The sequence below is a fragment of the Pseudonaja textilis genome, chromosome 1 (genome assembly GCF_049901715.1).
Source record: "Pseudonaja textilis isolate UNSWEBS1 chromosome 1, rPseTex1.2, whole genome shotgun sequence".
Classification (NCBI taxonomy): Eukaryota; Metazoa; Chordata; class Lepidosauria; order Squamata; family Elapidae; genus Pseudonaja; species Pseudonaja textilis.
The window spans coordinates 40,359,155-40,373,231 of NC_141990.1; the positions used below are offsets into that span (position 1 = coordinate 40,359,155).

At 38.1% G+C, this 14,077-nt stretch overlaps 1 protein-coding gene across 1 annotated transcript in view; it reads right to left on the reverse strand.

Moving 5' to 3' along the window:
* Positions 1 to 14,077, reverse strand: part of TTC7A (tetratricopeptide repeat domain 7A) — a 159,727-nt gene that overhangs the window by 23,137 nt on the left and 122,513 nt on the right. The window contains exon 19 of the mRNA XM_026695868.2: positions 12,200 to 12,402. Within this exon, the coding sequence (XP_026551653.1) occupies positions 12,200 to 12,402 (203 nt within the window). The remainder of the gene's footprint in view (positions 1 to 12,199; positions 12,403 to 14,077) is intronic.

Sequence of the window (14,077 nt, forward strand, 5' to 3'; positions counted from 1 at the left end):
GAAAGATTTAAAATTTTCTTCTTTAGATCTGACGCAGAAATGGGAGATACATATACTTCTGGGATAAAATGAGACTGCTTTGTAAACAAAACCACAAAAGTTATCAGCTACATTTTTTTCCATGCCAGTTTAAATATTTCCCTGTAAGACTGCCAGATTTGGACTTCGAAAGGCGAAAGAAGATGGCGGCTCAGAAGTAGACGTAGGCCTTGCTTAACAATAATAATTGGGATCAGAATTTCCATTGCAGTTGTAAAGTCTGTTGATACATGACCACATTGCTCAGCAATAGCAATCCTAGCAGTCCCCATTGCCTTTGTTAACTGAATCCCACTGATTGTTAGATGAGAACCCAACCTGGTTTTACCTAGACCTGAGCCTTAGTAAGGTAAGGGACTGTCTTCTCTGCCTCCTCTTGAAATCCCTCTAACTGCCTCCCCAACCATTTTTGCCCTTTCAGTTGCCCTACACAGCAGCACTCCTTGGTGACAGTGTACCTGCCAGCAGGGCCAGGCTGAAGTTGAGGGCTGGGGCCTTTGGCAGTCTCAGCCAGCGACAGCAGCCCCTGGGCCTTTACTTTAACCCCAGCGCCACTGCTATTGTGGTGTACCACCTCAAGCCCTGTTTGGTATACAGGTAGTCACGTTACAACCATAATTGAACCCAAAATCTATGTTGCTAAATGAAACATAAACTGTTAAGTGAATTTTGCCCCATTTTATGATCTTTCTTGCCACAGTTGTTAAGTGAATCACTGTAGTTGTTAAGTTAGTAACACAGTTGTTAAGTGAATCAGGCTTCTCCATTGACTTCGCTTGTCAGAAGGTCGCAAAAGATGATCGCACAACCCCAGGACCCTGCAACCATCTCATAAGTTGCCACTAGTTGCCAAGCATCTGAATTTTGTTCATGTGACCATGGGGATGCTACAATGGTTGTAAGTGTGAAAAACGGTTATAAGTTACTTTTTTCAGTCCTGTTGTAACTTTGAACGGTCACTAAATGAACTGTTGTAAATCGGGGACTACCTGGAGCGTAATGTTGAAGCTATCCCCATCCTTCTGGCCTTCTTCCTAAGGCTGTTCGCAACCTTCTCCAAATTGTGTGCTACATTCTCAGGATGATTTGGAAGATTTGTGGGGCCTTCCAAAAATTCACAAGAAGGCTGCGTAAGATTTACCGAAGTATATGCATGCATTTGAGAGGGGCAGGGGCAGCCTTCTCATGAGCTTTCAGAAGCCCTCAGAAGCCCTCAGAAAAAGGACTTGCACAATTTGGAGAATGGCACACATGTTGCAGCTGCCTTGCATAGAGCCAGGCTGGGTGTGCCTTGTCAACAGCAGGAGGAAGAAGGCGAAGCACAAGGCCTTCTGAATGCTCATGAGAAGGCTGCCCCTACCCATCTCAAATTCATGCATACACTTCTGTAAATCTTACGCAGCCTTCTTGTGAATTTTTGGAAGGCCTCACAAATCTTCCAAATCAGGGTGGATGTGGTAGCTACAAGTTTTGTAGTGTGGTAAGGGACTTGAGGAGGCACCTTTCTACCAAGGAAACCAAGGGACATCTTCTCTGTCATCCTAGACAGGCAATCATGGATTTAAATTACTGGAAGATGGCTTCCAGTTGAATAAAAATAACCAAAAATCTTAACAGTAAGAACAATTCTGGAGTGGACCCAATGATTTAGAAACACAATGGTTTCCATTGTTGGGTATGTTCATGTAGAGGCTAAATATCCATCTGTGATACATGTTGGAATTTGGTTTCCTGGAAGGATCAGAAGATGGACTTCATGACCTAAATATTCCCTTCCACCTCTGGGATTCTATGCCATTTCACACATTTAAAATATTAAAACAAATGTAAGAATATTTTTTTAGTATGACTGATGGCTTTATCATGAATCAGTGCTCTGCCTTCCCTCAGGGCATACAATTTTTAAGTATCTGCCAAGAAGATAGCAGTGAAATTACTCCAACAGTTCTCAAAGGGTTACTAAAAATTGCAGCTTTCATGCAATATTTTGATAATGCGAGAAGCCTGTTGTAGGGTCATCCATCACAAAATTTCTACTATATATCATGGCAAAAGGAAATATTGTGTTGGCGCAGTGGCTTAATGATGCTGGAACTGCTGGTCAGAAATGGTTTGCACTCCAGCAATTTGAGCCCAGCTCCGTGAGATGGAATGAGCTTCCATTGCTCGCTCCCTAGCTCATGCCCTCCCAGCAGTTTGAAAGCATGCAATATTGCGAGTAGATAAATGGGTACCACTTCAGTGGGAAAAACCTAGCTGTGTTTGTGTGTGTGGAGAGCAGAAGCTGGCACTGGAACTGGCTAGCTGTAAGGCTATGCAACACAAGGTGAGGCAAGACTACTAGAGGAGCCTGGAAGAGCCAGCAACCCAAGCACGGCTATTCAGGTGGTGTAAACTAGTCTGCCCACTGTGGTACAACAAGGATAGGCAGGCAAGCGCCCAATAGAATGAACTAGCAATTTAGGCTGTCAGGGCTGCATTATTACCATTTGTTGATTTCCCTGGCATTGTATGCTATACATTGAATAAATAATAGGAAACTAAAAATGGACTCCCTTTGGGTAATAAATGAGAAGATCTTAATAAAAGGACCAGTTATTCTATATTTCATATCTTTAAAAAATGTCACAATAAAATGCATGTCTTTAAAAATCCATGCACATACCAACATCAGATCAGGCATCATACTGTATCTACCTACAGTGCAAATTATTCAGGATACTCGAAGGTTTATTTAAACTCTCACATCTAATGTCAATGACTGACTGAAGAATCTGCAATTGCACAAGAATGCCCAAGCTTAGTCAGTGTTCTAACAATAACCCAAAACAACAACCACACAATCCTCAAACCAAGTTCTTTCTTTTTGACATTTTTTTCATCTTTACAATTTAAGGCATTAAATAAAATAAAATCTAAATTTCTCCAAAGTGTTCCAGTATGTGATTTCAACAGGAAATTTGCCTCTCCCCCTGAGAGGCTCCTAGATCATCAACATCCAGATTAAGATATTTCAAGCCAAGATGGAGTTTAGGTAAAAGACATGCAAGTAATACAGCTTGTATAATAAATAAGAGAACCCAGTGATCTGAATACTACTAGCTTCATAAGGTATGCTAAGTTTGACTTTGATCCAGGATCAGTTTTGGTACTCATTGGAGAAAACAAACATATAATGCAATCTATATAAATTAGATAAATAAATAAAAAATACAATCTCATCATTCTATGCTTCCACTATTTGGTCCAAATTTTCCAGTAGAGAACTTATATTAACCAATGGAACAGCTTGCCCTCGGAAGTTGTGGAAGCGCCATCACTTGAGACTTTCAAGAAGAGATTGGACTGTCATTTGCCAGAAATGGTGTAGGGTCTCCCACTTGGGCGGGGGGTTGGACTAGATGACCTACAAGGTCCCTTCCAACTCTGATTATCTGTTATCTGTTATATTATGAGAAAACAGCTCACCAACATTTGACTAATTCGCTTCTTTTTTCAGGTTCATTCTAATCTTTGGATTTCCTCTCATCATTTCAGGGATATTTCCTTATCTCTGGAAATTGAATGACGAGATGACCATGAGCTGGCAAAAAATTAACAGAAGCGGGAATGACTTCCAACTTCCTATTGGCTTCCCCCACTGAATTTCCTTGTTGGAAGTTGGCAGTGAGCATTGGAAATCTTCTCTCCTTTTTCCTCCTTCTATCCGTTCCCTTTCCCTTTCCAGCAGGCAAGTAAATGGCTGCTGCTGGGTGGAAGAGAGAATGAGGAGTTAAAGAGTGGCTCAAAAACTGTCATAAAATATTGAAAATGAGGATTATGGCTGCTGCAGCAGTGGTGGTGGCAGCAGCCTGGCAGAACTGAAGCAGTCACAACTTCCCAAAATTTCATTCCCTTCGGAATCGTGTTGTTTCAAAAATTGTTGGCCTACAATGCACCGTTTTGCCCAGTTATAGCTTACCAAAACGATAATTTTAGTAATATATATATATATATATATATATATATGTGTTCTGAGAACAATTTTGTCAGAGCATTGAGGAGAATTAGTGTCCACTTATACCAGGTTTTCAAAATATTTATTGACAACATCAAATGGATATAATTTTCCCTCTTATTTTCTCCAAATAGGAAGGGAAAAAAGAAACAATTCCCCATATTTTGTTGTACTTATTATCTGAAATAAGATGGCACTGCTGTAACCACTTTAGAATTTACATCCGCTTCTGCTATTCTCTCTGACCTCTGATATTGCAGAGACAATTTATTACTATGATAGCTGCCAGGAAGGCAGACAGAGCATTGCAACTGAGCTTGTGCAGATTGCTTTGGGGGGTGGGGGTGGAGAATCTCTGCTGAAGAAAGATATTTATGCCAGCTATGGACTTGCCTGGTTGTTCTTTCCATTATGTCATTTCAGCTTCCTTTGGTCTGTGTTCTCAAAATGAAATTGACTGTAATCTAACTAGACCTAGCCAGCACTAGCATGCCAAATGAAGAACCTGTAAATTGTGATCTGCCTTATCTGTATAGTTCTAGATCAGATGATGCTATCAGAGAAAAGCTAATGTATTTTAATAGATATTGGTAGATTAAAAATACAGATGTCTACAATTTTGTACCATAAGTCAAATGGAACTCTGAATTTTTTTTTCTCTATATTTTGCAAGGAAGTAATTTAGGATTTAATAGTGATTCTCATTCTTAATTCAACATTTTAAATTTGTATCCGCCATAATGGTTCTCAGATGGCATATAAAAATCCTTGGGTATTTGCTTTTCTCTTGCTGATTGTAACACACACAGCAGTCAGTAATATCTAAGGTCTTAAAGATAAGATTGTCATGAAGCAAAGTGTCACAAAAAATGAAAGTTGAGGTGGATCTTATGGAAATGAACATGACCCCTTCGACCTTTTATTTTATTGGTGTCTGAAAAGAGAATTTAAAATACAGTCTTTCACATTATTTCCTGGTTAATGGTATTTGATTAGTGTCAATATGAGATTCAATGACATGTCGATCTTTTTTTAGGCTAATCCAAAGGAAAGTGATATTGGGAGCTTTAAATATTAAGCAGTTTGGTGTAGTAATTGCAGCTCCAGGCCAGAGACCAAGAGACTGAGTTGTATTCCCATTTTAGGCATGAAAGTCAGCTAAGTGACTTTGGGCCAATCAGTCTCCCTCAGCTCAGCTCACCTCACAGGATTGTTGTTGAGGGAAAAAGAAGGACGAATATTAGGTATGTTCATTGCCTTTAGTTTCAGAAAGAAATAAGGCTAGTGCCCAGATTCATTTCAGTGCAGTTTATTCTTATTCTTCTAGGTAGAGAATGAAGAAAACAGTATTAATTTCTCATAGCTGGATATTTTTTTTTTGGTTAAAGAAATCACTTTATATATGAACTGCTGCAACAATTACAGATATTAATCCATTGAAGACATCACATGGAACTGTCATTAAAACTAAATAAGAAAATGACATTTTAGTAGTCTCATACCTAATAAGGTATTCCTATACTTTCCTACAATGGAGTTGATATTAGCAAGAAAGAAATGAACCATTTGAAGAAGCATTTGAAAGCATCTCATATGCCTGTTTAACCATTGTTATTAGCTTTTCTCTAATGGTAGAGTACTGGATGGTATATATTTCATGCAATATCAAAGGCATTATGTTAATATCAAGGAATACATATGGCAGGATGATATTCCATGTATGTCCTGCTTAAGAGCCTCCCTGTTGCCTACACCAAACTTGTACTCTTTTATGATCTTAGAATTTAAGACTCCTGTAAAGAATTATATTCTTTTTACACAGTGGATTCTCATAACTGAAGTGAGATTGGAAGCTGAGACTGTCTAGCTCTTAGCTAACAGATTCACATTTAGTCTCTGCACCTCCCTTAAAAGTTTATCTCTTCTATAGAGTTTTGATTGCAATCAAGATATCATCTGCTTAATCACACAAATTATTCAATTTATTATTTTAGACCTATTGTCATGCATTTGAATTACAGATACACGATTGGCCTTGCTTAACTGACTCAGAAGCCTAACTACATTGGATTTTCCTCTTACCAAAGCATTGCGAATGTCCAAGCCTATCCCCACAGTGGAAAAAAGAAGTGGAGACTACATAAGGTACACCAGAGTAGTTTCTAATCTGCTTAATTTTTCACTGCCTAGATAGATGGTCAGCAAATGGAATTAACTGTCCTGATTTTAATTAAAATCACAGATTCACATCTGTTGAGAGGCAAACTCTGCCAGGGATTGTTCTTCTCCTTCAGGAAGTGGAGGAAAAATAGATAGTTTCCTTGTGCTTTATTATAAATAATTCAATTAATTAATGGATAATTAAAGGTAGTCATCATGACACAAATAAGCTGAGATGTGCTTCAAATGGCAGACAGGATTGATACTATATAATGCTTTAAATCACAGGAATGATCTGCTACATGACAAAACATATCCTCTTAATATAGACATATGATAAGCCTACCTAGTAATAATCAGGGAACACACGTCACTTTGGGGTTGAATTTTAGATATATAGTATGACACTTGCCTGATGTCCAACTGATTTGCCATCAGGGGACATAAAAGGGTGGTAAGGATGGAATAAGATTTATAAGCAGGAAGAGATGCTGCTAGTCTGTACAGCAGTTCTATTTCAGAGACATTTCTTTCAGTTCTGAGTTCTTCTGAAATGTTTGTAAAATTGAAAACTGGGTATAATTCTGACAAATCATGTATCAATAACTTTGAAGCTTATGTCAATGTGAAATGTGCAGTTTATCAAAAAGCTTTCACAATGAAGTTGGGACCCAATGTGAAGATTGAGGTACACCAGCCAATTTATGTTTTTTTCAACAATGCATATAGAGTAATTATTATTCTATAGATATTATGAGCAGTCTTCTGTTCTGAGATATTGCTCCTAAAGGCAATAATAGTCACATGTTAGCAATATGATCCACATGTTAGGTTGCTCATAGGCTTGATGTAACACAGACCATTTAAAAAATCCACACAGAAGTATCATGTGGAATGATGAATTTTTGTTCTGTTCACTCAGTACCTGCATGTCCTTCAACATCTGATTTCTGCACTTCTGAATTTGATTCTCAATCACTTTCAAATGGCTATATAAGGCAGTACATGCAGGTCCATGGCAAGGCAGTTCCAAAATCTGGTTTATTTATATGAACAATATGGTAAGTGCGATCCATGAAACTGGTGACAATCTATTCAATCTGGAAGATTCATATTAATATTGAAGTTATGCTATCATCCCATAAACTGGTGATGTGTTCATAGAGTGGGAACCCAAAAAGCAGGATGAACCGACACATCTCTTCTGATTGAAGCTCATCTGATTTCTCCAGCATTAGTTTTTGTAAAGCTGCCATAAGCAGCTTAAAAAAGAATGTTCCAATGCAGTAGTTCTAAGCATCTGATGGTGTTACATCCAGGTCAAAGTCAGCAAAAGCTTCTAAAATGCTTTCATTTAATTGCTTGAAAATATTACAACATGAAAGCTTGATTTTATCAACAAAACCACAGGTGGTACCACAGCCTCTAAAAGCATTAAAAACAGTTACTGCATTTATTCTTTCTCACCCTTAAAGCCTCATAAATAGGTTGAACAGGACTTCTCTGTTGATCACTGCCAAGAGTGCAGAGGTTTGTTGATAAGTTGAAGTGCTAGCACTTTATCAGAATACATGTATCCAAGCAAGATGGCAACTCAGGAAATTTCATTTTACTATCTACTTATGTGCTCCTTAAATGGATTAGTTGATATTAAGTATGTGCCATTACTGTAGTGAAATTACTATTGGTCGTTGAATTTGTGAATAATTTTATGGCCTAAGTACAGTAACCATTCTACCCTTGCTTAGAAATTGGACATTTTCAGTAAAACATTCCTGATCCCACCACTATTTAAGGCAACATACAATTGGCTGATTTCCTTAATAAGTGTTTGATATGAGCAATATTTTTCAATGACTTTGGAAAGTTGTATCTATTGAACATGATTTATATTTTATCATAAATTAAGGAAAGAAATTGCAGATGAAACAGATATTTATTGTGATAGAATCTCCAGCTAAAGTGGGGTGAGATGTGAAGAAGGGGACTGAGCTTAGAGTCCTTGCACAACAGAAAGCGGGGCAGGGCCTTACTTCCCCTAAAGTCCCTGAAGCCCTATCTGATCATTCCCAAGAGAATGCAGTTATTGTGGCAAGATTCTTTTAAATAGGCATTGCAACAATAAAGAAATAACTTTGGTTCCTTCTCCCCAAGATTTACCAAGGCTTTGCAATAAAGTTGTTCCTTCAAACATTGCAATCCAAATGTTCCTATATTAGCTACTCAACTTTTCTTTGCTAGTTTACTTTGGGAATGACATCTTCAAAATGTGCAGGGAACTAGAACCATGCTGATTATTCATAAGTGCTAATGGCATTTTAAATTTACATCTGGTTAAGATTTGGCAGCCAATAGCATTACCATTAAAGGTCTACAGTCCTTTTTTATTTCCAAATGCCTTAGAATGCAATTTCAGAGTTACATTCTTAGAATTTGTCTTCCACATGTTAACTTTCCTTTCCATTGATCTTTATAGGAAACCACAATTCACCACAATGATTTAAAACAATAGGGTGAAAATATATTTAGAAAGTGCATTGGGAAGACATGGAAACTGAAGGTATTTTACAATATATCAGATGTTATCCTTCATATCTAGATTAATTTTAGCATTTGTCCATATACAACAGCCTTTTCTAACCTGAAGCACACCATATGACCTTGCTGGATGGAAATGATGGATATCTGTTCATCATATTTATAATTCATTAAACTAGGGAATGTTGATAAAGAATCAAAAGAGAAACTGTCGTGTCCTCAGTTGTCCCTCTGTACTTCTTTCCTTCCAAATCTAGATAAACGTTATCAAATATATCCTGTGGTTGTGGTTAATTTGCTGTGTAAATGGGTTGTTATACAATGGAAGATATTGCCAATATGATGGACCAAGTCCTACAGCTGCAAAAACTGCAGGGGAAAATGCAGATGCCAAACATTAGAGGAATTGCATTTTAGGAAATCATGCTTCAATATTTGGCTACCAATTTATCATGGAATAGCATTAGATTTTAACAATTTAATAATTATCCTCTTTGAACATCCATCCCCTGAAACAAAGTTATACATGCCTTTAGAGAAAATTCCAAATGTGCTTATAACTTTATTTTTGCTTGCAAGAATCAATATATTGACTGCTTTGCTGGCAACTGGATTTATGCCCTTTGCTTAAAATCAGCTCTGGTGTTTTAAAATCATATTTTCTAACAGCCTAAGGGTAAACAGAGGAATTCTACATTAATTAATGTTCGTATACCAGGGACAAAAAAATCCTGCTTACAAGAGGAATTCGGGTTGGGAGTAAACTGGACTGTTTTTTAAGTGGCACCAAGCACTTCAAATCCAATAGCAGAGATTTAATTGTCCTATAAAGATAATTGTTACTATCTTTCAATAAAAGAAAAATATCACACATACCCAATACACAAACAAACGACTGCTGCTAAGAAACAAAGAAATGAGGGAAAGACAAATCATTTAACAAGAAAAAAACTTGAGTGGAAACAACAAACCCCAAAACAAAAAAACAGTCCTTGGTACAGAATAAATGGAGCTGAAATAATTCTACTGGCTAATTTTGGAACAGAAGGCTCAAGGCAACATATATGAAATGCATATTTGTTTGTTAAGCAAAATTTGACATCATACATCACAGGACATTTGCTTCTACAGGAAGTGGTAATAACTAAGTAGTTTAGATTTTGAAGGGTCACATATGAGATCTGCAGCAGAGCAGCTGAGGTATAGGCAGAAAACCCTATACTTAATTCATTCACCTTCAAAGAAAGAGAGAAAAAGTCCTGCCTGAATGTCAGGAAAGCAGCTATTAAATTAGTGCAAATAATACTGGGTTAGATGGACCAATCACCTCATGCCAAAGAATAACAGAATTGGAAGGGACCTTGGAGGTCTTCTAGTCCAACCCCTGCTTAGGCAGGAAACCCCACTCCACTTCAGATAAATGGTTGTCCAATCTCTTTTTAAAAACTTCCAGGATTGGAGCATTCATAACTTCTGGAGGCAAGTTGTTCCACTGATTAATTGTTCTAACTGTCAGGAAATTTCTCCTTAGTTCTAAGTTGCTTCTCTCCTTAATTAGTTTCCACCCATTGCCTCTTAGGTGCTTTGGAGAATAGGTTGACTCCAGAGGTGTATTCAGCAGGTTCTGACCAGTTCTGGAGAACCGGTAGCGGAAATTTTGAGTAGTTCGGAGAACCGGTGGTAACTTTTTCCCTGGAGTAGGTGGGAATAGAGATTTTGCAGTATCCTTCCCCTGCCACGCCCACCAAGCCACACCCACCATGCCATGCCCACAGAATCAGTAGTAAAAATTTTTTGAATCCCATCACTAGTTGACTCCCTTTAGCAACACTTTAGATATTAGAACACTGCTATCATGTCATCACTAGTCTTCCTTTTCATTAAACTAGGCATACCCAATTTCAGCAACCGTTCTTTATGATTTAAGCCTCTAGTCCCCTAATCATCTTCGTTGCTCTTCTCTGCACTCTTTCTCGAGTCTCAGCAACTTTTTTAGATTGTGGTGACCAAGTGTGTTCTTACCAAGGCATTATAAAGTGGTTAGTTAGTTTACTTTATTGTCATTGCACCTCACATATTTGCACAACGAAACATCATTGCACCTCACATCATTGCACAACGAAATCAAACACCATCTTCAGTGCACATCATGACCATGAAAATAAACACAAACGCACATCCTTCACCCTCCACACATTGAACCAAAAAACCCCAACACTGCATTATTCAGCAGAATTCAAAAGAGCTACTGCCCTGGGATAGAAATTGTTTTTCAGCCTGTTTGTCCTTGTTTTTATTATTCTGTACCGTCTACCAGATGGTAATAGTTCAAAAAAAGGGTTCCCAGGATGAGATGGATCTTTGAGAATGTTTTGAACTTTCTTAAGGCAGCAGGAGCTATAAAGCTCTTCCAAAGAGGAGAGAGGGCAACCAATGATCTTCTGGCCAATGACGTTAACCCTTTGGAGTGCTTTCCTATCTGCCACTGTGCAATTGGCAAACCATACAGAGGTGCAGTAATTTTTTGGTATTAACACCTCATGTGATCTTGATTTGATCCCTCTGTTAATACAGCCTAAGACTGTGTTGGGCTTCTTTGGCAGCTGTAGCACACGGCTGGCTTATATTTAAGCAATTGTCCCTTAAACTCCAAGATCCTTCTTAAAATTACTGCTATTGAGACAGGTATTACCTATACTATACATGTGCATTCAGTATTTATTGCCTAAATGTAGAACCTTACTTTTTTCATCAATGAATTTCATTATGTTAGATAGGGCCCAATGTTCATGTCTGTCCAAGAGCCGTGGTGGTGCAGTGGTTAGAATGCAGTACTGCAGGTTAACTCATTGATTACTCCAGGAGTTCAATTCTGAGCGGCTCAAGACTGATTCAGCCTTCCATCCTTCCAAGGTCACTAAAATGAGGACCTGGATTGTTGGGGGCAATATGTTTGTTCTGTAAACTTCTTTGAGGGGGCTGTAAAGCACTATGAAGCAGGATATAAGTGCTATTGCTGTCAAGATCTTTATGTATCTTAAGTCTATCTTCTGAAGTATTTCTGCCAGCTTGGTGTGGCCTGAAAATTTGATGAGTTCCCCATCTATCCCCTTGTCCAAATCATTGATGAACATGTTAAAGAGTACTGGGCCCAAGAATTCTTCAGTTCTTATTTCATGGTGAATGTGTCTGTTTATTTGCTACAATGCCTAAATAGCCCCTACAACATGTTCTCAACATTTCAAATGTTGCACATCAGTCCCAAAAATTATGGATCCCTGCTATTGTAAGGAACTCACTAGAATTGCAACATTAAAAGCATAAAGAAACCCTGGCAGATCCACTGAAGTACAAGTAAGGATTTCTAGAAATATTTCCAATCCTATGGCTGATCTGAATTTTAAAATAATTCTTGGGATTCCAAGGGCCATAGCAAGGACATAAACACAGATTGTGCATACTTACCAAACAGTTCATGATTTCCACTCCACTTGGATTCACAGTTAATGCTTCATCATACAACTGCTTAGCCTCTTCCAAGCTGCCATTCATCTCTGCAAGCCTCCCCCGCATGTACAGCACAGCATGAGATGTGGGAAAGAGACTGGCTGCCTCCTGGATACAAAAGCCTGCTTCTTTGAGATGCTGTTGTTCCATGAAGACTTCAGCTACAGAACCCAAAACAAAGCACAGATATATTCTAAGCTTTATTCTGGAGATCACAAAACATTGAGAATATTAGTAACTTAAAAATAATGGTCACAGGAAAGATAACTTGCTTATGGCGCATGGATTTTCAAAAGGTGCTAGAAATCTATAAAACATGAGAATCATAGGGTTTGAAGGGACCTCAGAGGTGCTCTAGTCCAGCCCCCTACCAGACCTTAAACCGCCTGGTAAAATGGTTATCCAATCTATTTTTTGAAATCTCCAGTGATGGAGCACCCACAACCTCCTGAAGCCAAGCTAGTCTATTAATTGTTCTCATTATCAGAAAATGTCTCCTTATTTCTAGGTTGGATTGTTGGTTGCACAGCCAGATATTAAGAATGGATTTGACATTTTTGTCCACTTCTTGAGTCTTTCCCAAGGATAGGCAGATGCTGTTGTTCGATAATATTAAAGGTATAATGATTATTATGATTATGACAATTTTTTCAGGCCATACAATGAATTTTTCATTTGGTCTACTTAAATTGGGCCTGCAGAATATGTGGCCTGCCACCAGATTTGTGCTGGCCTAGTGATTTTTTTGAAAACTTCTTGAATTTGCTGCCACCAAATGTTGCCACTGCTTAGGAAGATCCAATCTCAGCCTAGGTTTTCACAGCCAACTCTGACATCAAATACATGCTCTCAAGCACTTCCAAGGCTCATTGATATCATTGCTGCTGCACCAACAGTCACTAAACAGTTGGATCACACCAGCTTTGTGACCCACGATTATCTTTAAGGTATTGATTTGACCCTTTTTCCTGTATTTGTGCATGCTTGAATTGAATCAACAAAAACGTAGGTGATGGGTTTTAAAGAAAAGTAGCTTTTAAAAAAATATTTTTCATTTCTCCTTTTTTGTGTGGAATACAGCCCTTTCTTTGGTCTTTCTCTGCCCTTTCAACAAATATATGGGTTCATTTAGAGCTTTCACTTTTGTTATTGCTCTGTGGGGAAGAAGACTGTAATTCTCTTGGTGAATATATAAAGCTATGTAATACCAAGAGCGTTGCCTGCTCTGAAACTAGGTTTCTAATGGGAGGAGGGTTCTTTTCATCAGTTTAACAAAAAGCACCTCACCCTATCAATATTTCTAATAAAAGAAAATATATACAAGATCCAGACATTTTACAGTATCTGTGAGGCCCATCCAAGGAATTGCTATACTCACCAGTCCAAAGTTTCTTGTGCTCTGCCTGGCAATTTTTTGGAAATCCTCCTTTGTTATTGCTGCCATCAGAGAAATGACAGCAATATTTGCATACAAATAAAAACTGACCATTGCTGATCCATAGAGAATCTGTGAAATTATTATTTTATATTGATATTGTTTTTATTTGAGCCCAGGGTACTTCACAAAGATTTTTGGAGGGGGGAGGGGGAGGAGAAGGCAAGTGATATACACCACCCCTTAATACTTGTATATGATGTCATGATGCAAGTGTGGAAAGGTACAGTTTGTGTTTAGATATAACAATACACATTTCATGACTTTGGTTACGAATGAACCCTGTAACAACTATAGGGGTCTACTTAATTTTAACTCTAAAACAACCTTGTCAGCCTTCAAGATTTTCTTCCTTTGCTTTGATTTCGGCTGTCATAAGTAACGGGGGGGGGGGACATGAT